This window comes from Haemaphysalis longicornis, unplaced genomic scaffold, assembly GCF_048455015.1.
Source record: "Haemaphysalis longicornis isolate Haplotype H1 unplaced genomic scaffold, Haemaphysalis longicornis Haplotype H1 scaffold_2, whole genome shotgun sequence".
In the NCBI taxonomy this organism is placed as follows: Eukaryota; Metazoa; Arthropoda; class Arachnida; order Ixodida; family Ixodidae; genus Haemaphysalis; species Haemaphysalis longicornis.
The window spans coordinates 94,233,868-94,261,688 of record NW_027526295.1 but is presented as its reverse complement, the minus strand read 5'-3'; the positions used below and the strand labels follow the sequence as shown (position 1 = coordinate 94,261,688).

General features: G+C 47.3%; 1 protein-coding gene across 1 annotated transcript; it reads left to right on the top strand.

Annotated features, from left to right (window-relative positions):
• The first annotated feature begins 958 nt into the window (after positions 1–958).
• LOC144169040 ((3R)-3-hydroxyacyl-CoA dehydrogenase-like) lies at positions 959–16,905 on the top strand. The gene is made up of 3 exons (XM_077698036.1): positions 959–1,229; positions 12,116–12,315; positions 16,314–16,905. The coding sequence occupies exons 1-3, from the start codon at positions 1,061–1,063 to the stop codon at positions 16,713–16,715; spliced, it is 771 nt and encodes a 256-aa protein (XP_077554162.1). The 5' UTR covers positions 959–1,060; the 3' UTR covers positions 16,716–16,905.
• The last annotated feature ends 10,916 nt before the right edge of the window (positions 16,906–27,821 follow it).

The following is a 27,821-nucleotide window of genomic DNA, read 5'->3' as shown; positions in this document are numbered from 1 at the left end:
GACATGGAAGTTTAAAATTACTAAACTTTTGGCTCCGGCCATATCCGTCAAGATTTCCCGCAAACACATAGAAAGAACATTTGAGGAAAATGTAAGCGAAAGCACCCGTCCCTTGAATAAAAATGCGTTAGGTTACTTTTCCCGGAGGCAAATAAAAAAATAAGCTTAAGCATGACGCGGAAAATCGAGATAGAAGGAAACATAAAAATAACAGAACTCGATATTATGCATTTTAGGCAAAACAAGAAACAAAACTTAAAGATACGCGCTGCGCCAACGTATTTCGCCGGAGCCGTGCGAACACGGGAATATTAATCAAAAGAAGTTCCATTGCTTTCGTTTTTTTAATGCGCGATAGGGGGAAAGGCTGATGCGTGATTGTAAGTTGGGGAAACAGAAGAGGCAATTACGAGGCTATCACCTTTTGACGTGATTTGCCGTTAAACAAGACGATACGGGGCAAATGTTTTTGTCAGATATCTATTAAGTGCTTTTTCAAGTTGATTGATATTGTATGGTTTAACTCGCTGACGGAACGCAGGCGATGAGGCACGCCGTGGTCGAGGGCTCCGGAATTATTCTGACCACCTGAGGATTTTTAACGTGCGCTGAAATCTCGTACACCCGGGCATTTTCGCTTTTCGCCTCCAACAGAAAAGCGGCCGCCGTGGCCGGGAATCGTGCCCGCTTCCTCGTGCTCAGTAGCACCACGCCTTAGCCACTAAGACACCGTGGCGGGTACGTAATATTCAGAAAACGCAATAAAAATGCAAAGATGGCAACTGGCCAGCACGCGCACTCCATGCCGACACGTCCGGCCGCGGCGGAGACGGCGCCTCGACGGCAACGAGGGGAGAGGAGGGTCCCCTGGCTAAAGACAGGTAGAGAAAGGGGGTGTGTGTCTTCGAAGGGCTTGTAATAAAGCAAGAAAAGCGCGCGCGCGGCGTCTTATCGTAGCGATACGAAACCCACAGCAAGGGGCAGTTGTGCGTTCGAGCCGAGAGCGAAAAGACCGTAAGAAACTTAGCCGAAGGAAGCGTAGCTTCTTCGCTGTTTGAAAATGTCGTCCGAGAAAAAGCCCTCGCTGTCCGGACGTCTTGCCGTGGTGACCGGCGGGGGAGGCGGCATTGGCGGAGCCATTTGTCAAGTCTTGGCAGAGAAAGGAGCGAGGGTAATCGTCGCCGACATAAAGCTGGATTTGGCGGAAGCGGTTCTCAAGACACTTCCAGGTAGGTCCACGAGCCTTAGGGTCTAGCCGAGGGCAAATCTTAAAAACATGGCTTTGAAAAGTAATTGTGCCCCACAAAATTCCACATTTCGTACAGTAAATGTTACTGTGATGGTGGTTTTCACCACAAAAGAAGCGTGGTTTACAAGATTGGGAAGTGTGTCTGAGTAGCGCAGCATTTGGGTGGTCGGAACTTTATGAATTTGCATGCTCAAGGTGATTCTCCTGCACTCATCTTTGGCTGCCTGTTCAAGCTGATACTTTACACAGCTATTATCTGTGCACTCGTTGATTGTGGGGTTTAATGCGCCGAAGATACGCCTGAACTATCAGGCGCGCCGTAGTGGAGGGGTCCGGAAATATTTTGACCACTGGGGTATACTAAACGCGCGCCGTCTTCGCTTTGCGCCTCCATATGAACAGCAGCCACTGTGACTAAGATTGATCATTGAACCCGCCTCTCGGGGCTGGCAGCATTACGCCATACCCGCTGAGCCAGCATGTCGGGTATTCTGTATTTTGTTGGCGGGTGGACAATTATGGAAAACAGCATTGCACACTGTTTCTTGTTTACGTTCACCTGACATAAAAGCTGCATAATTAGAATTTCAAAGGAAACAAAACGAGATGAAATAAAACGAAGCTTGTACTAAACAAATCTGAACAAGAAGGACATTTCGACTACAGCCTTCCAAAATACAAGTTGGCGCATCAAGGATTTTCTGCTTTAACGTGATGCTCCTGACAATAGAAGCGAAGATATTTTTTATGGCTAACACCTGCAGTTATCACAGGAATCTAAAATTAACGAAAGAACGGGCCATATTGAATTGAATGCATGACAAGGACAGTAAAGGTTCCACTAGCGTTCCCTCTTCCCCGTCATTTATATCGTTCGCCCAGTCTCATAAAACATTCTTAGGAAACACTTCTGCGCAAATGTCCTTTGTAAGGGCACCGACGGCCTCATATCTACAACAACATAATTAACAGAGCCGACGCCTTCAAGGGCCTTAGTCATGCGAGCTGAAATAACTTCCGATAAACCCCTCGCGATGAAGCTCACTCAAGAGCCGTTGAAGCCTTATCATCGCCGCTAGGCACGCTCCGCGTACGGACAAATCATTCTGTTCGGTATCGGACATGGCACTGCCTTTCTTTTCTTTTTGATAAAACTATTTCTCCCATCTTCTAGTTCAAATATTTCCATCTTTTCAATTTCGCAACAATGCAGTGAAGGCGAACATGCGACTTTAAATATAGACTATTGCCGTGGGTGGTGGTGGAGAACTTTAAATAGAAAGCACACTGATCCCCCGGCCCCATGCGTTACAAAGGCAGGCGGTTAGAATTCTCGGACATTTCGAAGTACCAACGTTTGATTTAACGAGCTGGCACGCATGTAGAATCTTCACTGCTAAAAAAACAGCCAAAATACCCCTGTGTCAGGATTTCGGCGCACGTTAACGATCCCCGGTAGCCCAAATTTATCCGAAGCCCTCCGCTGCGGCTCGCCTCGTATCCCAGTTGTAGCTTCGGCGCACTAAACCCCCAAAATCAATCAATCAGCTTTCTAGAACTCACAGACCTTATGATTTCTGGGGGTTTCAATTACGGGTCGCGAATCGTCGTCTCATGAAGGGTATGAAGGGTTTTCGCTGGCTAAGAACTACCGTATTTACTCGCGTAATGATCGCACTTCTTTTTTAAAAAAAGTTGATGTAAATTCAGGGGTGCGTTCATTACGCGGGGTAAATTTTTTCAAAACATTGTGGGTAAGTTTTTTTACGATAGTTCTCATGAACGTAATGAAAATAATAAATAAAAAGACAACTCCGCACACCACCGCCAGCCGTTTTACAAAGTGACGCAAAATTCCCCGTTTTCATGAATTACCGAACACGCCGCTACAAGTTTGCAGCGGGATGACAACAGGCTGCCCCTGTTACAGTGCGGAACATCAAAACAGACGTGGCGGCCGAATCAGCAACCTGCGCGCATTTTTTTTTCTTTGTATTGTGAGTATATTATCTGTATTTAGTGAGAGTTTCTTCCTCATCAAAATTGAACGCATGATTGCCGATATCGCTAACATCGGCAGGTCTGTCGCAATAACGTATCCGCGTCCTCTTTGAAAGGGAAGGAAACAGAGGTACGCACGACCATCATCAGCTAGACTTAGCACACATACGAAATATTTCTGTGGCTAGTTCCAGGTGCCTTCATTGCGCGTGAAATAAAGAAAAAATCGAACTTGGACAACATACTTGAGGGGAGCGATCATTATGCGGGTGCGATCATTAGGCGGGTAAATACGGTATATTGGTTTTCTTCGTTCGAGCTGTGTTTTAGGCAAGGAGGTTAAAACTTTTTTTTTAACCTCGTTGGTTTTAGGACGCAAACAACTGCGCTTCGAAATTTTATGAACACCGCCAGTAACCATGACCTTGATCAGCGAAACGGATTCTGCTGGACCCCAGCGGGCACACTAGTGCTTTCAGCTTCGTTTCCAAGGGCATGATCGAGCAATGCACCCTGCTGTCGCCGCTCCGTATAATAATTACGCGCCATTAGGGCGACCATATAAACGCTTAACCGAGGCGAAAGTATGACGAAACCTGAACTCAGTCACGCAGCCAAGAGGTATAAAATTGTCTTTCTGCCGAGGGAATGAAATAATATAATAAAAGAGAGGACTACTGTAGGAGGCAAAAATATAGGCCCTGGCACTTACGCCATCACGAACACCCCTTACCTGTTGGCGTCGTCGCCTCCGGCTGTGTAATAGCCAGAGGGCGCTTAAACATATTGTATGTGATTTTCTTTATCATTTTTTGTGCACTTTTGTTTGAAGTGCACAAATCATTTTTGTTTGAAGATCTTTTTGTCTCATCTACACGATATTGCCGTAGCATATAAGGACATACCACAATAAATAAATTATACAAAGACCATTGAACTGAACATTGTTGGGGGGGGGGGGGGGACTTCAGGATAACTTTATTTGTTGTATTTCTGAAATGGGCGTTATTAACCCTGGGCTTCAAACTTACCATACCTGGACTCAACTCAAAGAAGATTATGCCTCAAATTTGCCTCCTTTCATTTGCGCTTGCCCATATCGGAAGCCGATACTGGGGTATCACTGAAATCTTTGCTGACGGCTTATCGACGCCTTGCAAACGTTCCTTTGTTATATTCGTTTCTTCAGCCTGCCAAACGGTGTCATATCGTCCAGAGCGCGCAACATGATCTATATCAACCGAGCTTTATGCCATCAACCATGCGCTCCGGTACATTCTCGGACAGCCGCCAAGCACAGTGGGTTACCCTCACACATTCGAAGGCAGTGCTACAAACACTACGACGCAGCAGCTGGTCGAGCCTGCACGAGCATGTATCCCACGACGTCATGAACCGGTCTGATAATGAGGGTGCTGGCGCGAATTCCACCTACTATGAAGGCGATCTATCGTAGTTTGCGGCTCAACACGACGCTCACTAACTCCTACCTTAGCCAAACAGCAAACCCTTACTGTGACAACTGTTGATCGCCTGAAACACAAGCTCATCTTACTGGAGTGCCCTTCATCCAACCATGGAAGAAATGACCTCGCACAAAATATCGAGTGCCTTAACTGCAGTTGTCTAACAATAAAAACACTTCTTGAAACGGGGCCATCTCCCTCGTCGCAGCGAAAGGTGATAGATGCAATATTTGACTACTTTCACGAAATAGGTGTTGCTCAGACAAGATATGACTAATATATCACCATGTAGAAAGATTTGTATTTTTTACGTCACACCTTCACACCTACAGGGGAACTAAATTTTGCATGCTCGCATGTGGGCGACAACATGCCTGCAGACCGCTTTCTTTTTCTCTAATAAAGTGCCTTCTTCCCCTCCCCCTCTCTCTGTCTCTCTCTGTCTTTCGCTCTCTCGTGCGGGAGCGCCCGCGTGAGGGCCGCACGGTTGAAAGTAGAAATGGAGGGCACATCAGTACAGGAAAGGCAGGGAGGTGAACCAGACTAGAGTCCGGTTGGCTATCCTACACATGGGCAAATGGAAATGGGGGATTGAAAGAGCAAGAAAGGATTTATAAAAGCACAAGCTTGCTTTAGAAGCCCGAAAAACGGATTTCCTTGCGCGCCCCTGCGACAAAATGACAACCGGGCTTTGTATTTTAGCCGTGTCAGCGCTGACATTTACTCGGTTTAGCGCGGCATTGACTGCGTTTCACTCCTGTTGTGTTCACCAGTACCGAAATTTTGCCGCCATCATTCTTAATCCACCCTTATCTACCACCTACTTCCTTGATTGATTGATTGTGGGAGTTAACGAGCCGACGTGACGCATGGTATGCGGCGCGCCGTAGTGGAGGGCTCCGGATTAATTTTGACCACCCGGGGATATTTAACGTGCGCTGAAATCTCGTGCACACGGGCGTTTTTGCTTTTCGCCTCCATCAGGAAAGCGGACGCCAAGGCCGGGAATCGAAACTGCGTCCTCGTGCAAAGCAGCACAATGCCTTAGCCACTGAGCCACCGCGGCGGGTGCCGCCTATTCACTCCTGCACTCACTGGACACTCCATTCTGCAACGCGTGCAAGCAGTCAGGGGTAACATAAGCCGCCAGTGCGACAGTCCTAGTTGTGGGCCTGTAGACGCCGAGGCGTGGTTGCACTGCACTTCTCCGTAGCAACTAGATCGCAGCGGTGCGAACGCAGCTCCACCTCAGCAGAAGATACCAGCCCGGCTGTCGTCACCCACCTCTTCAGGCGCAGTGTAGTTATCTTTTCTTCTGTCGCTCTCTGTCTGCGGAGCTACGACGAAACTTTTACCAGTTTACTATCTATTGCCCACGTGACATAGCAATTTCCCTTTTTTTAAGCTCGTGACGCTACAAAGTATAGATTACGCGACTTCAACGCGCCTATTGAACGGTTTTGGCCTTGTACCACAGCTTACTGGAGCATGCGCTTCTAGGAAACGGCAAATCTTCAGGGCGATGAAGGTGTAAGGTGATTTTAAAACTTTTCCACGAAAAAAAGTTATTGAAAATTTTCTTTTTCTTGTTGTGACATGCATTATACTACAGCAAGGTTAGGCCACTGGAGACCTTCGTTTGCTGCCACTGTTTCGAGGATCGGTGTTTCTGTGTTTCTTCCATTCAGTGCATCACATTATTCTGCAGTGTTCTCACTATCGGCTTCAACGACTCATGTTCAGTGCCGCAATCAGGTCCACTCATTTGATCATCATCCTTCCCCGGTGCTTCTCTTTCCTGTATTCTCTGCTAGTATGACCGAGAGGCTGGGCCAATCTACTTTGTTAGTTCCACACATGAGGCTTTTAGCGGAACCGTGCTTTGGTGCTCCTTTACTTGCTACTTCTGCAACTAGAATGCACAAACTATTACTGTATAGCTCAGTACATGTATAAAAGACGCTTTTCTAAGTCCAATACCCCGAAGCATCCACTTGGTACATTTTTAGCCTGCCAGCATATTGGGTATGCCATTGTTTTGGTCATGCGTGCCTTACGCGATACCCAAACCCGAGGTTCGATACCCAGACATAATATTGTCAAGTTGTCTGCTCACCTTATTTACTATACTCTACTCACAGAAGATTCCTTGAAAATTTGGCATCACTGCGAGTCTTATTTAGAATCTCAATAATTATTTAGCCCGCGACAATTTTTCTCCAGCGTTTTGTGGGCGTGCCCCGAGGCCGCATTTTTGTCCAACGGCGGTAGCGCAGGCTTTCGCAGTAGAGAAATTCGCTTACTAATATACGTCACTTTGTGGCTATGCACATTGAACACTATGGTCGCAGTAGTTTAAATTTTGCACTGCGCAATCTGCTGACGAGGGCTGTTTGACGTCGATGTCTGGCAACGCGCTTTTGCTAGGATATGCCACATTAGAAACAAGCTTTCAGTGGTGTTAGCAGGATTCTTGATTTACAAAGCCAAACGGTGAAGGGCATCTTGCTTTTGGACGAAGATGAAACGAAGAGCATTTGCGAAAGATGCAGGATGCGCATTAGAAAACACCCACTCTCGTACATACTACGAAAATGAGCTTTCATCCGGGAGTAAAACGAAAACTCGAGCGGACTCGTCTTTTCTTTTAATAGACGTGTGCAAAGTTCATAGGAGGCTGGGGCAATAGATTTAAGAGAAAATAAGTTGATATCCTGTGTCACCCGAACCGATGCACTTCGGTTAATCTGCCAGTATGGCCATAAACGACGATATGCACGTACGGTGTCGTATCAGTGATTCGGACACGGTAGCTACCGGCGTCCCTGATAAAAACGAGTCCCAATAAGGCCGAGTTCAGACTGTTGCCGCAACTGTCGTAATAACTTCAAAGAATGAGGTCATTTCACGTCTCAGCCAACCGAACTGCATGACAGACCGTTTTTTACGTTCGTAGATCACGATATGGCTCTTTCATCGGTAGTCTGAGCATAGCCTAATACGTTCTGCTTGAAAATCAGCGACCTGGAAGACTGCGCTCGTTTCTTTATTCTTTGTCGGGGGGAGCTCGAAACGATTGTCAGAAAGCAGTGCAAGGGCCCTATTCTCGAATGCACAATTTGACAGTGAACTGTGAATTTGCCGGACGTCTTGTCTGATTGGCTTTAAGTTTGGTCACGTGTTTCCGGTTGACAAAGTGGTTGAGTGTGCTTTGGTCATTTCGACTCGTCATGATGTTTACGAGCACCAGTTCCAAAGTTTGCCTTATTTCTCTTTACTGAAGGCGCATAATTCTTGGCCAGAAATGAAAAACTAGACTAAAGGCAGCGGACATGACAACGTACGCCTGTCTTTGCTATTCAACAATACGGCTTGTACGTCACGCGCTCTCTGTGATTGGATGAGAAAGCATGACGTATTTTCAACAGCTCGCGGGAACGATTACGTCGCACTTTGGTAACTTCAGCCTGCGTAAAAGTGACGAAATATTATGTAACAGCTTGATAATGGCGGCTGCTGTCGCCGTGAAGTAGGGCAAATAATTTCACCGACCTTCGGCGCCGTGAAATCCCGTGAGTATGCAGCAGGCGCTGTGTCGCATGACGCGTAGTTTAGATCATGGTTTGTACAGAACGAAATAATAGTTTTGATCAAAACTGTTTCCAAGTCAGCGATAACAGAGCATGCAAATAACGACCCGTAGTTTGCTTTTATGTTTGGCAATAAAATAGAAATTATTTGTTTGCCGTAACAGCAGCATAAGAGGGCAATACAAGCCTCTCCATGGCAAAGAGAACCCAATGCATGGCATTTGTGCACACTCCTCCTAGTAAACTGCTGGGTCAGGTGATAGAGGTCAAGAGAAAAAAACAAAGAAAACTGACTGTTTTAATAATTTCTGCGCTGATTGAAGTCAAGCTTCAGAAATGAATATATTGGCGACATCGGTGCGCTCCACGGTTATCAGGCGTAGCGCTTCGCTACCCTTAAGCGTCATACAACCAATGGTCCCGGCACTTTTTTGTGTAATCACTCCACAAATTTGTAACATAGCAGCAGACGATAGCCTGGTGGCAGTGGCGGCCGGGAAGGTGATAACGCAACAAAGCTTGCATTGAAGCAGAGAGCTCAACCAGTTTACTAAGCGCGATTGGAAGAAATAAATAGGTACGCCAAAAAAGAGTGGGTGATATTCTTTAGCTCAACATCCCCCTTCGCTCGCTTTTGGATCAACGTTACTCGAACGCCTTCTGGTTGTGACGCCAATTTTGACCTGCAAAAATGTGTTTCTTTTGCCAGGCTCAGCTCTCGGTCTTACTTTTATAATACATGCCAAGTGTTTTTATATCTTTTACTTGCAATATCTCATACCTTGGTTGAAATTTTTTATGATTAGAGCGTCAAGTTACACTGCAGGTCGTCATAGGTAAACGTGCATTACGTCCCTGATTCCTTACGTTGTGCTTAAGCAAAAAACATGGCGATTTCACTATGAATTTACGCAGTCGAGAATAGGGCCCCAAGAACACAGAAAGTAAACAAACCTTGCGATCGGCTTTCGGTAGTCATACAAGTCAACACAAACTAAAAAAAAACTGCGCCAAATTTGATTTTTCGCCATTAAAGCGGATGGTACCGTCATAAGGCAAACCCCGGCCAATTAAACGAACAACGTTCTTTGAATATGCTCATTAAAGGACAGCACTTGAGATGGCTTGGCAATATCGGATTTCTAGAAATACCCAACAATGCGCCTGGGGAACATTGAACCTCCCCTCTCCAGCGCTTTGAAGTTATTTTTGAAACCGTCCTTAGTTCCTTTAGGTGATGCGGCACACGTATTTGGACTCTCTGCTTCAGCATAGGCTGGACATATTGTTTTTCTTCTTGGCTTTATATTAGATAAATACACCAAAACTATTCTCCTCCTATTGACGTACATCATTGAATGAGTAGCCCAGAGGTGTGCACAGCCTGGAGTAGATAGGAGTTACTGTTAGTCAACGTCTCGAATAACGTCCCATATATATGCGGTGCGCAATCTTAATTCCGTGATATATAAGCGGCTCTGACAGACACACCTTCCGTGACGGTACGGCGAGTGTTGAGAAGAGCATTGCCAGTCAGTTCGGCTATGGTGCACAAACGTCTTTACATACCCCTAAAGTAGCACTACCTGTCAATTTAAGTTTCAAAGCTATACGTACAGTCACTGTCACGCCACGACGTAACTGAAAACTCCTTATAAGTATTGTTCGGGAGTTTAGGATATTTGCTACTCTGCCAAAAAACTAATGACAAGCTCGAACAACATTGGAGTATTGCATGCGTGCTAGTTTTCACATTATTTATTAATGTAGAAGCCGACGTCTATCTGATGGCACGTTCCTTTCCTGAGTTGCAGGAGTCACTGTTGACCAGCTGTGAACTGGAAGACCAGACTCTCGTTGTGACACGAGCTAAGTCATCTGAAGGACAACGCATATATTCCCATACTAGGGTTCCACTGTCATATTTAGCTTATTAAAATGTTTTCTCTCTCGGTCTCTCCCTCTTCTTTCTAATGGGGCCATTCTGACATGGTAAAAGCAGTTTGAATTCGGCGAAGGGGTGCATGGTCGAGCAAAATTAGAAAAAAGTATGCATCCCGCTGTCTAACACAATTGTTGCACACCAAGCTTTCCTAGTGCTAAATGAAATTGTGAAGGGTCGCGGCCAAAGCCACTCCAACCAAAAGTCCAAACTACGTGCGAGTCAAAGTCAAAGCTTAACGATCCAAAATCTAAACCGCCTGTGAGTCTAATTCCAAATTCCGTCGGCAACCAAGCAATTCATTACGAGAAAGCTTCGCGTTCAACCATCGTCGTCCTCAGATGGAGGGGTGTATTATTTAATTAGCATTGACATTTGTACTGATAATTACTCCAATATTTCCCACATTGCGGGCTCTTTGGGCGTTCATAAAGTAAATACTTATAATTACTACAATACATCCGACAATGCGCGCTATGTGTTGGCGTGTGTAAAATCAATGACATCCTAACTGTATAGTTTCACCTTGCGCCCAAAAAAGTGTTCCTTAAACAATGTTTTTCGGATTTCTACCCGAAATTTCTGCTTCGTAATCGACCCTCTGTGCAACGGTAAAATAGAGACCATGTCCGGAATTTGATATGGGCTGTCGAAGCAAATAACACTTGTTATAGTGAATGCGCGCGCTTTGAATTCGATAAACTAGAGTAAGCCGACAATTATATATTGTAGTGCTGCACAGCTGAAACGCAGCGAGGAGAAGTGGACGCTTCGAGGTTATCCGATTTTACATGGACTTGTTTCCAACTGCAGCCCTAAATCCAATACCCCTGTTCTGCTTTCATTGGCTTTAAGTTTGCGGCTTCTCCTGGGGTTGCAAAACTGCTAAGGTATCATTCTTTAAATTGGAAAGGTGCTAGGCCACCAGCTTCACAGTGATAGGAAATACTATATCGGGCATGAAGTGCTGCGGTAGAGGAGTGAGCTCCGATAATATGTTAGACCACTCCCTACACACAACCCCGCAAAACCCGCATAATTGTGTCATAAATTGACGCCGCTAAAACTACAGCACTGTACGTAAACGGGCATTATCGTCAAAATATTCAGATGTCTTCTGTCAATGCCATTGCCTGGCATATCATGTGCTTGATTCATCATCCGCAAGACAACACCTGTGGCTTTTTATGGTGGAACCACCGTAACTGCCCCGGATTCCCGAAGACAAGAACCTCTTATATTGGCTACCCTTTAAAGTAAAACATTGCTCTGTGAATCAATTTATTACATTAATACGGCGCTATGTTGCCCCTTTAACGTTGAAACTTCCACTGTGGTCACCCGCACATAATACCCCTGTGATACGGGCACTTTCAATCCGTATTTAAGCGAAGCGTGATTGACTTTTCGAGCACGCTCAACGCACCGCCGCTGATACACGGCACGTTTCGATCCCGATCGGGAAGTTGCACCCGTTGCACCAACGTACGCCAGATGGTGCTAAAAATGTACTTCGCGGACGGTGCTTGATAACTCTGCGCAGTCGTAGTTATCAGGAACTACAGAAATGTTACATCACGCTTATTTGAGTAAAATTATTCCATATAATTTGTGGCATCAGTTGAAATTGTCACCTTCTGTGCCATTACTGAGTGGGGACGAGAGTATCACCGCTTTCGCCTGATCGCGCTTGAGAAATTAGGATTGAGTTCGAGTGAGATCAAGCTCGATCGCGATTGAAACTGCCGTGCAGCAGCGCACGATCCGGATTGAGCTCGTTCCGGATCGACTCAATCGCAATTGAAAGTTCCGGTGTGACAGGGGTATAACTCCTTTTATTCTAACCGAAAAAATACGTGGTTTTCAGGTGAAGTCGACCACAGGGCTGTGCACTTGGACGTGGGTCAGTCAGCTTCTGTCGAGCACCTGTTCGAGTTCATCCAGGAAGTGAACGGTGGTGTTCCCGCCACGATAATAGTCAACTGCGCAGGGACGGGTGCACCCTTCACCCCAATATCTCAAGCGACCGAGGCGGACTTCGACCGCATCATGGATGTCAACCTCAAGGTGAGTCCCGAGCGCGTTATGAACTAAGCTTGCACAAACAGGATGCGTCAAATGTCGCACGTAGAGAACTAAATCGCGGCAAGGCAGGGTATGAGTAAAATGACGTCTTCCAAAATAGCATAGCGCCAGGCACCCCATACCAAAGCTGCCCATGATTGAAGAGACCCACATTCACGACGTTTTTGACTTTACGAAGGACCGTATCAGTGAACAGAAATGAAGTTGCATATTCAAGCACCAACGGTATCAGTGCATGGCGTTGGGAAGTCCTACAGATTAGTTTGGACCACCTGAAGATGTTTATCCTGCATCGAAATAGTGACACACCAGTGGGTTCTGTTTCTTCGGCTCAATCTTCAAACAGCTTTCTTGGCCAAGATTGAAACTGCATCCTCGTATTATGCGCTACGACACCTTAACCATTGAGTAACAAAGGTTGCTACAAGCCTTAATGATGAGGAACGCAAGCGCCCGAAGAGTGGAACTACTGTCCCGTGCCACTTCAGAAACAATTATGGCTTACATTGCGAAAGCCCTTCAACACTATGCATTAGAAGGAGGGGCGAGCGACATCGCAAGATGTAATCTCCCTTGTAAAGGGAGAGCGGCGTGACATGCTACCACAGAAAGGCACAGTGTGTTGGTGTCCTTTTTGCTCCTATTAGTGTCTTTTTTGCTCCCTTCATGCATTTCGACAAATAGTTGCATGCGTACGTTGGGTTATATTCTCCGGGCTCTAACGCATATTTTTCGGTAGAGCCCTGTTTTTCACTCTCCTTTTTTTTTGGGGGGGGGGGGGGGGGGGCTCTTTAGTCGTTGGTGTTCAGAACTCTGCTATTTATTTCAGTGCTTTTTATAACAGTGCGACACGGCGAATTCCGGAGGCTACTGCGCTAGATGGTGCCCAATGTGCCGTGGCGTAACCTAGTTCCATGATACTCCCTCTATTAGTGTTACATCGGCTCGATTGCTTCTATTTGTAGCTCGCATCAAACCTTATGCAGTTGACTGGTCTGAAATAACAACGACCAGTATTCATTTGCCGCCTCCTGAAAATTATTTCTGGTAAATAGGTCGCCCATAAGTGCAGAGCCTACAATCCATAAGACTTCACAAATCAATCCCTTCGAAAGTGTGAAGCAAGGTAAAACGAGCGTCAGACTTATGTTGCCCTCGGTGGATAATGAGGCGTAATTAATTTGTTGCTAGTTAAGGCCACCATCTTAAAAATGTTGAAGCGAGCACTTCTTTGTTTGTCCGTCTACAAGACCAAAACAATATGGGTACAAAATTCATGGCAGGGGTTTTTGCTCAATCGTTCCTTTTAGTGTTTTCTTATTTTGTCGATATTTAATGATAGCGACAACTAAACTCATTCTGGCCCACTAGAACGAACTTTGTTTAAAGACCCTAACGTCGAAATGGCCGAAACGGTGGCAATGGCGCAATTACGACGATTGAATGTTCAATGTTTTCCTCGACCCCTTTACGTGACGACATAACATTTTTCTTCAATAGACCCCTCACCAGTCAACGCTCGAGGAAACCGAGGAGAAGCTAACTCTTTCGAAATGGAAAAGAACTGAGGTGATGCTGCCGCTGGTATTCAAGTTAACATTAAAAAAACCAATGTGTTGCGACCCTTCTGCGAAATTCGTGGTAGGGAAAGCGTGGTGTATAGAGAAATGCTCCGTTCGAATTATTTGTGGGGTTTCTTAGGAATCCTTTGCAATTTTTTTCTCCATAAAATGCTGCATTTCATATGCACTAGCGGCCATGTGCTCCAAAAATGTCGGTCTTTGGCTTCTTTCAAACAACAAAAAAATATAAAAGGACGAAATTTTTTGAGACGTAATTTTTAGTTGAGAGGAATGTATTCAAGGATAATTTCGTTTCTGAAACATCTTGTGCTCACATAAGTTATTTCCAAACGTGATCAGTGAATTCAGGCGTGCATAACCCCTTACGTGGGTCTCAACTCACGCTGTCAAGTGGTTGTTGCTTGTAAGGAAAGGTGTCGAGATACCGCTTATCAGAAGAGACACTGCTTCTCATGACGAGGAAGAACATGTTACGGTTTACTTTCCACTGTTCCATGCCTTGGTGATCTCATGGTGTCTCACAAGAGCAGACATTGTCGTCTCGCTAATTATTGTACTCCTGACAATGCCATGGACCACAATCACGCTCTGTTAAAAATGCCATAAATCCGAAGTGTATGCATTCTATGCACTCAAATTCTCAGAAACTCACTCCATCACCGAAGACACTTGGCCTTTCTTACATAACCAGAAAGTATCATGGTCTGAGATTCCGCGGTGTCCGATTACTAACTCAGTCCAGCCCTTCGGCTTACTTATTGCCCTCCAACTAAGTCAGACACACCAGTAACCAGAACATCCGCATTATTATATCGCTGCTGATTCGCAAGTTTCCCCCAAGGAACGTAACAAGGCTTACACCCATAATGTAACCTCCAACCACGTTATAACAACAATTCAATCCTTCCGCGAAACGACGTACATATCCGACTGGCGTGGACAGTTTTTCACACAGCAGGAGCGACTGGGAACCCACAAGTACACAACGCTGCTCGCGAGGGCATTTGTTGAACTCCTCGCATAGCTAGAGCGCCCACTATCGACCGCAGCTCACTTGAACCTTTAGCTTGATACCAGAAATGCGACAACTGCGAAAAAAATTCCGCCAACTCCGTAAGTGATACGCGAATAATGAGAGAGCGGCACTGGTGGCCTTCACTGGCTCCAACATAAATTTTCTTAGCTTGGCCCACCTTATTGGAAGATCTGACACTGATGCCACCGAGAGCACGCCATCTCTCTCTACTAGGACAACACCTTCACGTCAGAGCTTACGCCAGCCCTAATGTGCAGACAACCTTTTTGGCACACCCTTCCACCCTATAGGGACATCCTTGAGTGGTATCGAGCTAACCGCCGGACCTTCCCACCACCGCACCCTCGTCTGACGAGACGAGAAGCGGTCGTGTAGAGACAACTACAAACTAATGCGCTAATGACTCCGGTGATAGCCAAACACATTTGTCCAGAAGTGTTCCCAAGCGACGTGTGTGTGTTGTGTAAGAAGGACAGAGCCACAGCATCTCACATTCTGTGGGACTGTAGACTAAACCCCAGTGAAGCCAATACAGCCAAAACGCTCCCGCCGCTCCTCGCAAGTGTGACCAGAGACAAGGACTACGAAATACAACATACGGCCGTCCAGCAGGTGTTGGGGGCCCTCGAACGCCAGCGCCCCGAAACTGCTGCCTCCACTGGAGGCAATGCATGAGTAGGGAGCTGACGACGAGTGGCGGCCCGACACGACGACTAGGCTGCGTCCCAGCTGCCGGACTCAATAAAGATGTTTGCGCTCTCTCTCTCTCCCACTTGCTCGCCCGCTTCTTGCCCCCTCGCCACTTCTCACAATTATTGCCTGGCATTTTCTTTCTCTCCACGTTTCTGCGCCAAGTTTTGAGCGACGGCTTGCACGGCTCCCTACCCGAACGTCTGCGTCGCAACGCGCACTCTCCAAACTTGCTCGTCGTAGTCTTGCCTCCTTGTCACTTCCCCCCCCCCGCCCCCATAGTTCTTGGCCTAGCATTGTTCTCTCCTATTTGCTTCGCCGAGTTTTGAGGGACGCGAGACGCGGATGAAACTCAAGCTCAAACAGCTTCGTTGTTAAAATGCCAAGAGCATCTTCAAGAAGCTGCTTCCCCGGCTTCCTCCCTGACTTGATGTCCCTGCCTCACCAAGGGGGAATCTTTGTCACCAAAGCATGCGCAGACAGAGCCTACATTCCTGGCATTGTTCGCAAATGGTACCAGGGCGCCACGTCCCTATCATACACGCCTGTGTGGATGTTCTGTGGTACAGATCTAAAACCCTCACTAACATCTTAGCTCGCCTGTGAATAACCCCGCATAGACTCAGGACATTATAAATAAGGTTGTTCATCCAATCGTTTTTGTGTTGCAGGGTCCATTCTTGATGTGTCGCACCGGCATCCGTCTGATGCTCGAGGCAGGAGTGAAAGAGGGCAGCATCGTTAACATCGGCAGCATCACGGGCAAGGTCGGCATGAGGGGCCTGGCAAGCTACACCGCTTCCAAGGCCGGCCTCATAGGGCTAACCAAGACTGTGGCCCTGGACATCGCGGACAGCGGTATCCGCTGCAATGCCGTGCTTCCGGGATACACCATCACGCCGCTTTCGGCGAATCTCACGGACGAGCAGGTCCGAGCCATAACAGCGGGCATTCCGCTCGGCCGCGGAGCTCAACCCCGCGAAATTGCTGATGTGACGGCTTTCCTGTGCGGCCCCGAGAGCTCGTACATGACGGGCGCAATTGTCGAGGTGTCGGGAGGAGCGGGGATGTAGGTCCTTCTGGCATGCAAAATAAACGAGGGAAATGTGTTTGCCGTGCTTTTTTCAATGGGAGAGGGAAAGCTAACTGATTACTGAGAAATGGGAAAAGAATGCTGTATGTTCGACGCACAAGATTGTCGAGGTGTCTGGAGGAGCGGGGACGTACGTCCTTCTGGCATGCAAAATAAACGAGGGAAATGTGTTTGCCGTGCTTTTTTCAATGGGAGAGGGAAAGCTAACTCATTACTGAGAAATGGGAAAAGAATGCTCTATGTTCGACCCAAAAAGCTTGCTCTGCTTTAAACCAAATTCTTTCAACGACACAATTACCCCAGAGCGTGGCTGGCTATTGCGGCGAATCTCAAAGAAAAAGGGAACAGGCGGCCTGCATCGTTACAGCCCTCAGCGGCTGCCTTAACCGAGGTGGCTGATTCGCCCAATAATCCTGTGACTAACAAAGTTTCTCTCTACCTATCTATTTAGTTGGCTATATTGGCGAAACTGCGCGATGTGTTTTGTACACACACGCTTTTGTTGCATGTTGATTCCAGCGATAATATACTCGCGGACCTTTCTGAAGTTCCAGGCTAACTTCTTTTGATTTACTTAGAATGACAGTCCCTGTAATTCAAGGCATATAATTTCAAATGTTACACTTACTACACCAAAACAGGAACACTGATTGTAGCGTTTAACGCGCCCACGCAACGCAGCCGAAGAGGCGCGCCGTAGTGGAGGGCTCCAAAATAATTTTGGCCGCCTGGGGATCTTTAACGTGTGCCGCGATCTCGCACACACGGGCGTTTTTGCGTTTTTCCTCTATCAGAACAGCGGCCACCGCGGCAGGCAATCGAACCCGCGTCCGCATTAGACCGCTGCCACAAAAACTACCAATCGTAAACGCGCGTAAAAATAGTCGCATGACCCAACGCTCTATGTTACGGGAAAAGCCGAAGCGGCTTTCTCGAGCAGACGTTTAAGACCAACAATTGAAAGAAAACGACGGAAAACAACTGAGCGAGTGGTGGAGGGAAACAACTGTGAAACTCTCAGCACTGAGCAACATACTTCGATTCATCCCATGTGTAGTCCGTCATTTAAACATTGATAATCAAATTGCGTGCAAAAATTAATCTTTCGTTCTCTCACCGATGTCCTTCAAATTCCCGGGGCTGCGCCTAGATAGAAAGAAAGCCGGATTGGCTGTTCCCACACGCACGTTGCCCCCGAGGCGACAGACGTATACAAGTAACTAATTGGCATGTGATCCGTAGTATCGGTCAATATAACCTCGGTAGGGAGGGCGTCGCACTTTTCAATTCTTTCATTTCGGGCCCTGATCCCATGAATTACCTAGCCAACTGCTCCCGTTACCAATGCCTCTCCGTCACTTGCGAGCGTACTCGCTAGAAAAACGGGGAAAAGGCCCCCAGGGTTGCACTTCGCACAATTCATACGGGCTTAACCTCCGCTTACTCTAAACATAAAGAAACACAATAAAGCTAAAAAACAACGATAAACAGGCTGCCATTACTGGCAGCTTGTTTATCGGCTATGGGGATCTTGCAACGGCGCTTTTGCAAAGTGTGCCATGTTTTCCGTGAGTGATGCTCATGCCCCGTAATGTAACAAGGACAGGGAATACACAAATCGCTGGAAGGGGTTGTCTTACGATACCATGTCTATTTAGTTACAGCTTTTCAAGCTGTCCCTATACACAGAGGGGCCTCTGTGAAAGCGCCGGAACGCCTCTTCTACTTCACAGGGGCACGTTTCCGTTGTGGTCAGTGGAGTTTCGCTTACTTTGAGGCAACGAAAGTAAATGGAACTTCGAAGCGTGCGGTAACAAGAAAAGAACATTTACGCCACCCTTAAGTGGCATCTTCAGACCTGCTGTTGTCCTTCAGTTCAAACACTCCTTTGTGATGGCATGGAAAAGTTTCCACGCCAGTGACACCCCTTTTCTTCTACGCGCGCGACTTATCTTTCTCGCTTTGTTCTCTTCCGCCGCCTCCGCCGCCTGCGCAACCACGCCAATTAGACGGCTTCGCAACGGGAGACGGCTGCAAGTAAGATGTGAAAAACTCTGCCAATAGCATAGTAAAAACTAACAAAGCACAGTTTATTCTGGTGTGTTCCCGGAAAGAATCACTTATCTGCTCCTTGAACGTTTAGCGCTTAACTTTGCAGACGGTCGTGGAAGGGAACGCCCGAGGCTGTTAAGTCTTCATCAAGAAATTCGTTCACGCTTCAGAAAAATTTGTTTGCAGTTAGGTTTTGTTTCTTAGGTCCGGCCTTGAATGTCTTTCAAGGTCTCTTTGGGATCGCATTCAGTGTTAGTGTAGTCCTTGCTTCCTTTTACGTCGAAAATAGCCCACGACGTGGTTTCGCACACACTAAATCGTTTTGAAACGCCGAAATTTTGGTCTGCTTGTCTGGCTTGCGGGCTCCCTTAAAAAATGTTTTCTCAACGTGAAAATTTCACCCTGTGTCTGGGGGGCTCGCTTCCTCGTAACAGTGGTAAGAAAATACATATAACTGATATATTATATAAATAAATGAATAAAAATGGTTCCGAGTGGATTGTCGGAACGCACTGAATTGAGAAACTCAGCGTGGATCAGGCACTCCAACAGAAGAAAAACACATGTCAGAGACTATGTCAAATCGCTATCACAACTTATACAAGCTTGATTTTGGGGGGGGTCGGGAGAAGATTATCTCCGTCGTCTTAGCAGGAAAAGCATCTTGCCCTGAACAATGTGCCTTCCGGAAGAAAAAATCAAGATGCCGGAGGTGGGACACAAGAGGTACAATTTAATACCACGATTAATTTGTGAAGACCGAGTGAAGCATAAGCATTCAGAGATTCATTGGTAGGATCAATCCGATTTATATAAAAAAAAACTCGCTGATTTGCAATGATGCTTCCAGTTCCTTTGGCTGTGCTTTTTCTGATAGTGCCCATGTTGGTGGAACGTGGCAGTTATAATTGGATGGGATGGATAGGCGACAGAGTAGGATGAATTGGTTCTGTAAGGGAAAGTTATCAATCTGGGAGAGAAGGGAGGTAAAATAATTACAAAGAGGGTAGAGACAATGGTGGGAGAAAGACGAGAGGGTGGAGGCGTGGATCGGGAGCTGTGGGGAATTGTTGAATGGCATATGCCGACGGGTAAAGCAAGTGGATGAAAGAGAGGACAGAAGGGTAGTCCCACAATCAATTGGTTTTCTGTACGTGTGCATGCAAAAGAAGACAATGCTACTTCATGCCTGCACCTATAGTCGCTTCACACCGCTTAATCAAAACGCCGGAAATCTGCCACGTGTCCATGCAAGATGCCTGAGCATCGTTGTGAATCGTACTTAATGCGGCCATTTGGGCTCTCAATTCATTTAAGCGAAGCGTACTATGCCTCACTGATTGCATTCGATGTCGCGCCAAAACGGACTGCAGGAAAGCGAGCTTTACACAATGGGGTTCACAGAACAATGACGATGATAAGCGAAGGCACATCAAAAGCGTCAAGGAAAAAAGGCTTCCCGTTGTCTTTATTGAACCTGGGTCTCTCGCCGTATCAAGACGAAGCCCACCTGACGGCGCCATTCCTACACGGTCGAAGCAGTTTGTACTTTCGACCTTGACTTGACCTTGGTTGCACGAGAGGAAGCTTCGCTATTTAACAATCACTGCCTTAAGAAAGCGGCTATGATTTTTCTTACCAAGGCTAACGTGTTGCAGCCACAGCGTTATTATTTTAAACCGCGACTGCTATTGTGCTCAGCGCCCTTGCCTTTCATTCTTTCACATGCACCGACAAGATGGGCTTCCGTCATATTGATTTCTTGGGTAGAGAAGAGGGCGGGATGAGAAACAGGAGGAGGGGAATAAATTATTTGCGTGAATCGGGAGGGAAATGGCAGGTGAATTCAGGCTGAAGTTTCTCAAACTTGCGGTTTGAATTCGACAATAAGTACCGTGAAATAAAACACGTATTTGGGTTACTTAGTGCTTCCAAATTACTGATCACGGTGTAAAATACACTATTAGGTGAGGACACAGGCTGCAAAACGAACGTGTACTCGTCATTTTAATGAAGTCGCCAAACTGATGCTGCTGACACCGATCACTGCAGCGCCCTCCAGCGGCATAGGAGAGATGCTGCCCCAGCGCAGGCCACTCGGTCGTGTTAGGATCTTTTTGGCTCCTTGTCGGGCCTTCTCGGCAGCTTCCGTAACCCCGGTCGTCTGCTGGACGTCTGCTCGCCGATGCCACCGCGGCTTGGCTGGTTCCGCCGGCTTCTGGTGCAGACGATATTTTGAAGAAAGCCGTGCGAGAGCATTTGCACTCGCCCCAGTGCCTAAATGGGTTCTAGGCCTGTGTTTTGAGTCGGTAACAATCAAAAGAAGTATAAAATACTAGACCGAAGGGAATTTGTGCCCCGGTAGCTGTTGAGCACTCAGACAAGCGAGATTTTATGCTTGCGCAACAATACAATGGGGTGAACATGTCTTTATGAGTAGTACTGCAACAGCTGGCAAAGAAACGTGACATTATTTAACGTTCCCTGCGATCCCAAAACGAATGAATGCGTGCTCTGCAGCCATCCCCAGCAGAAAATGATGCTACTTGCACTCAGCATTTCTCTGAGTGCGGTTGCGCGAAAAGGTACTTTTCGGAGCTTAAAGGAGAAGTACTACTGAATGTCGAAGAGGTGCGCGTTCGCCAACGATGCAGTGCCGTCGATTTTACCGTTGGCTTCAGCCCCCCACCCGCTACTCAGTAGAAGCAGCGGCAAAAGAAAGTGTCCGCTGCCGGAACAATGCCCCGACATACTAGTTAAGTAAGTAGCCCAGTTTCTGAAATTGAGTAAATCAGCAGTGAGTACTCTGATGTTACTTCGTCGTAAATGACGCTGCACAAACGGGGTAAGTTCACGCATTAAGCAGTGGAGACGAATCGATGTTGTCAAAGTCAGTGCCGGTTTCAATGTGCAGAGGAGCTGTGCAAGCGTCTAAATGAACGTAGGACACCCGAACTCTCGCAGATGTTTAAAGAATTCAATAAATTACGCGTTGAGATCGCTTTTTGCGTGCTGACATGCTGAGGTCACACAAACGACGTTGTCTTACACGCAAGCCGCTGGTACTTGCGAACTACCTTGCTTCGGGCAGTCGTTGGTCAAGCCACTTGAAGCCTAGAACGCCGCGAAGCTTAGTTAAGAGTTCTGCCACCAGATGTCCTTTCAATCAAAGATCTGCGCGGCCCCACGGCGCCACCAACTCTATTTGACATATTTTTTGGGCTGCGGTGTCCACACCTAAAAGTGTATCTTACACCGTGTCAACGATAAAGGGGATCATTTTAGGTTCGCGTATAGATAAATCCGCCCTTACATATTGCCACTATTTTCTAAACGAAGGGTTATACGATATTAGGGGCTGAAATCAGGGGGTCGAACCAAAACCGGAACCAAAAAGAACACCGGAACCGAACCCGAATTTTTGCCCGGAATCGGAACCGAACCAAACCCGTATTTTTTCCGCAATTTTGGAACTTACCCGTACCGGAACGAATCGCAGGAGCCGTTCCGAACCGGTTCCGGGGCTTGAAAACTGTAATTTATCGTTTTTGAAAATGGTGGTCTACCTCTTGTATGAAGATATTTTTACCACTCGCCTGACAGCGCTAGCTAATATTATGCATAGTCTGTAGTTCCCCAACCCATCAGCTTTCCTTCCTATTATAACCCTCAGTTTCATGTAAAGTTGTCCGTGTATACTATCAGCTTAAGTTGAATACTGCCCATTTCCCCTTTTTTTTCATTTAGAATAAATTAAGCTTGAAAAAATATTCCGAGGCAACACATCACGGCTTATTCATTGGAGTTCCAATGTACACGGCGTTTAATAATCTGTAAAATTTTCAATGTGTTGTTAATTCGAATGCATCCGTGCACCCTTGCGAAGGCCTTCAGGGACATCATCAACTGCTGGAGTGCTGTAAGCTGGGAAAGTTGGTACTGCTTTCTGATTGCTAACAGCGCAAAAACTGGGCGAGGACACGAGAAAGGAGGACACACACAAGCGCTGTTGTTACTCCCAAATTTTTATGCACTGCTTTTAAAGCCTGCTCACAGAACATACCTTCCGGTAAAACAACGCAATGGTCCTCCTCATCTTACAAAAGCAATTTCATGACATTGTTCACCAGGTAATCTACGATACCGTTCCAGTGGAATCCTTTTTCGGGCCTAGGTGTAGACCGCACGACGGCATCCATGCACTCCCCGGTGCAGCGCAGATTGTCACCCTACGGAACATGAGTGCTGTCACGGGCCAAACTAATCTTTACCACTTTTGACAAGCGCGGCTCAAAGGCAAACTTTAGGCCTAACTGCAGAACTTGGCGATGGTGCTCGGGAAGCTGCACGTCACCCAACACGACCACTTGTCCTTGCGTTGGAGTGGGTCTTTTCCTGGTTGGGAGGGTAGGCCGGACGATGTTCCAAAGCGCTTCCGTTACTTGGTCAACGGAAACTATAGGTACATGAAATGCGTAGTAGATCAACCATTTTTTTCAGTGCGAAGTTGTTTGCCTCATTGTGCGAAAAAACGTGTGTATGTGTGTGTGCGTGGTTTTGTAGGCATTTGACGGTATCAAATACGATTGCGGTGAGGCAGGCCCTCTGCTACTCAGACAAGTTACCTGCCCTGCCAAGAGGGTGCCCGCTTGCCAGTTAACTACTTGTCTCCCGCCTTCCTACCAGCCAGAAGATTCCAGGCAGGATGCGTGACTTGAGACGTGGGGCGGCCCGTCACAAGCCATCCAGGGGGTAGGGGGACGCGATGCCGCACTACGGCGACACTCGATGGCACCAAAGAACGATGGTAGACGGACGGTCGCCTGCTTAGTGGACGGACGGGGCAATGGGTAGCCTGCATGGAAGGTGCCCACTCCCAGAAGAGGTGAGGATGCCACAATGTGGGACGCGGAGGTGGCGTCGGCGGCACCGGGCCCTAACCACTGGCCAGGGGGCTACATGCCTGCCCGTCAGAAGACTACGGCGAGGATGCATTATTTGTATACGAGGTGTTTGGCGAGGGGAGTGGAACCCAAGGCGGTACAGCTATGGTGTCTGGAAGGGGAAGTGTGACGGGCGGAAGCGAGAGGCTGCACAGATCAGCGATTACAGCTCCTAGGTGGCGCCACAATGGAGGAGGGGAGCTAGCGCTAGCGCCGATACGCTGCCACCGAAAGTACGGGGTGCCGGCGGCTGGCATTGCGTTTCTTCCGAAATCGCCCTTGATAGGCGGAAATTTGATTTGTGTCCGTAAGTATGCTACGCAAAAAGGGTGCAAGCAGTTCCTCAATTGAAGAAACGACTAAAAGGACGATGTAATTTGGAACTGGCGCTGACACATGTTGCGTGCAGACGGCTTCGTTGCTACGCTGGTTCTTTCGCGTCTTTCGGCACCTAAGCAGACGAGCTCCTTTCATTGTCCAGAGCTAGAACGGCTGTCTGCTCGATGCAGTCATTCACTAACAATGCTGCGCCTAGATATTGATCCAGGTGCATTGGTAACTTCCGCCAGTATTTTATTGCCATATCGCGGCAAAGGCAGTTTTCGTGCGCATGCGGGCGAGCTTGGAACATGAACGCATACTGAATGATGAAAATAGCGCAAAAAGAAGACGGACCCCATAACTTAGACAAGAGCTATCTTGTCTGCGTCGTGCCAATGCCTCGCAGGCATTGGTCGTGCTGTCAGTCTTCCGCGCTATTTTTCATCGTGAACGGACACCAACTTCCCCAACTCAGTACTGCACTTTCAAACGTGAATAAGACAATAGAAATGTACACAAATAAACGTAAACATAGTAGCTTCTGGAGGAGGAATACAAGCGATGTCGAATAACACTTTAAAGGACAGTCTTTGCGCCTTCAAAGCGAAATAACCTGGGATAGTACCAACCTTTACCGGCCTATGATTGAACTTTGCTTTTCGTGTTTCAGCTCTTGATCGCGGTTCATTTGTTACTGATGTACAATTATTTAAAACTAATTGTCTGGCATCCAAGAAAACTTGCAATGTTTACAATAGCAAATGTCGGGGAAATAATTGCAAGTTCGCTGGGAATCAGTATACACCTGCAAAATAAGTACACACAAACACAATTTGAAGGGCATGTTCCAGTTTATTTCTTGCATACACTTCAATAAAGCATGTAGAGTGCATAAATTTGAAAGCGCAACATCTCCGAAGCTTTAAATGATTTTTCCTCCCGGCCGCGGCGGCCGCTTTTCTAACGGAGGCGCGCAAAGCAAAAAAGCCCGTGCGTTCGAGATTTCGGCGCACGTTAAGGATCCCTAGGAGGTCAAAATTAATCCGGAGCCCTCTACTACGGCGCGCGTCATCGCCTGTGTAGCGTCGGCGTTTAAACCCCGCAATCAATCAATCAAATGCTTTTGCCGGCCGGCGGCTCAACTCTTTCCTTATTCAGGGCCTTACAGTGAGCCTGACAACAGGCTTGGTCGAATTTTAGGCAGCTTAAAGAAGCGATGAAATCATGCATGCTGAACGCATGAAGTTTTATTCTATGAGAAAAACATTGTAAACGCCTCCGATAGCACCAATACAAGCTTGCCGTCCGTGCCTTCGGCGGAATGATGTGCTTGAAGGTTTCGCTACATTCCTGCCAATGTCGATCGACAAGGAAAACGCACAACGTACATTCAAGACGATAAATACGATACGCGAACAAAACAGGCAACATCCACAGCACAACACCACAGGACAACACGCTCGGCTGAAAGGTGAACACAACGCCGGCGCCGCATGCGACGACCCTTCCAAGGCCGCTCCCCTCCCTCGTGCAGCGCCCCTAGCGGACTGCAAGGTTTTCATCGCGTTTCGTGCAGCAGCCAAGCATGGCGCACATATAGCGCCCGTCACACTTCCCCTTCCAGACACCATAGTACAGCGGCGGCTCCGTAGAGCCATGGTCTAGAGCGCAGCTCTTAAAGGAGCCATGAAGAGAAAAGAGAAAACACAAGTTTGGTTCATTCGAAAGATTGCCTCGTTAGAACCATAACGACACCACTTATAACGCAAACTTCGCTCAAATAAGCTACATAATTAGGAAAAAAGGAAATGCCTATGCGACCCACCAGCTCATTTTCCGCAACAGAACCTTTGATGTCACTCGAGAATGCTCTGCGATTGGCGGAGGCCGGCAAAAGCAAACGCATGTTAGGCAGGGCGCAGTTTGCATAGCGAGCTAAATGCCCGTGAAACATACTGCACATTGTTTTTATGACAAAGAACGGTGGAGTAAACGGTTAAGGTTCCGAACGAACACGCAAGCGTGTATGCCAATGCGCACGAAACTACCGCCAGCCGAACTCGACATCTCGCCATCGCCACCTTCGCGCAGACGAATATTCGGGTTCGACGCTCTTCGGGGCCAACGAACCGTCCCAGCACGCACGGCCGCGACCTTGCTTGGTATCGTAATCCCTTCACAGGAGGTTGGCCGTCATATCGCCAACCAGCAAAGGTAAAAATAGAAACAAGGGGAGTAAGGAACACAGAGCAGCAACGAGATAGTGCCACTCGTCGCACAGGTTTCGGTATGGAGGTCGTGTTGGCTTGCTGCTGTCGTTACGAGCTCGTTTACAGTTTACAACCACTGAAAACTTCAGTTTGCTCGAGTACTTTACAATGAAATTTCGTTGCTGTGTTTTGAAATGCCCATGTAGTACGGGCAAATCGTCGAGGGAGTGCGACATCCCCGCCGGTGAGATCTCCTTTCATGTGCTGCCCAACGACGAACCTCGGCGAAGCAAGTGGCTACGTTTTGTGAACTTTGCAAACGGAGGAGAAAGAGAGCTAAAGGAAGTACGAGCGTGCTCGCTTCATTTCCGAGGAAGTGATTACGGCAGGGACCCGGACATGCTGGCGCTCGTCGCCGACTTCGTCAAAAGCGCTCTGACCTTAGCGAAAAAAAATTGCCGTACACACCGCGCATTGACGCTCGAATCTTTCTGGTCGGAGCAGAGAGCTCGAGCGAACGGCTTTCCATACACGATACCGGCCAACTGGCATAAGCGATACTGCTACTGAAATTGAAAATACAGCACATACGTACCAGTCTGTATTCGTCCGTCGCGACGGGCTGACGAGGCAGCGGTGCCGACGGCTGGGCGTTCGTCTGTTGTGGCTATCGCGGAATGGTCGCTTTCCCGTCCACCGCGTATCCCACAACTCTTGCCGCTCGTGCACTTAGAAGCATTGAGCGTTCAAGTGGTGTGAGATTGTTAAATGCAAGCCCGAGCTCCTCGGCGAGAGTTTTGTTCTCCGGATCAGGCGATTCCATGACTAGGGCTGCGGGTGCACTAGATTTTACTAGTATTTTTAAAATGGCCGCCGTCTCGGTCGACTCCCGCGTGTGGGTGCTATATGGAGTCGACATACTAAGTATCTATTTCATGGACCGGCTCGTATGACGCCATTGTTCACGTGACGAAATGTGCAATTTTAGCGGGAGATTTAAAATTTTGGCTTAAATTGCCTTATTTCTCAATGAATAAAGCATCATTTGCTTCCGGGAAAGCGCTTGGGGTACTATGAAACACCTAATCTTTCGAAAAAAACAAACTTTTGTTTTCTCTTCATGGCTCCTTTAAGCACCCGCTGCTCTCGTTTTGCATAGTTCTTAGAGTAGGCTCCGTTGTAACCGAGACAACGAAGAGGCCACCGAAGATAGAGCAAACAGGAAAATGGAGGGTATAGTATGGCAAAAGTTTGAGGGGAGGGCGGTATGCCGAAGACGCGCGAGACATGCTCCCCGGCGGTCGCCCTACGGGATAATGCCAGCGTATAGCGCTAGCAGTCATGTGTTCGCTGATAACGCCATCACTTCCTGAGACGCAGGAGCTCTCGCCGTCACTGAGGAAAGAGCAGTTCGTGCTTCACTCACTTTAACGTTAGGGAGTATCGTCATCATCAATTTTTTTTGTGAATGAAACTGCGGGTTTACGAGGAAAAATTGAATTGAATCAAGGTGAAAAATTGAATCAAATTGAATTTTATAAATGGCCTAACTAAATATTA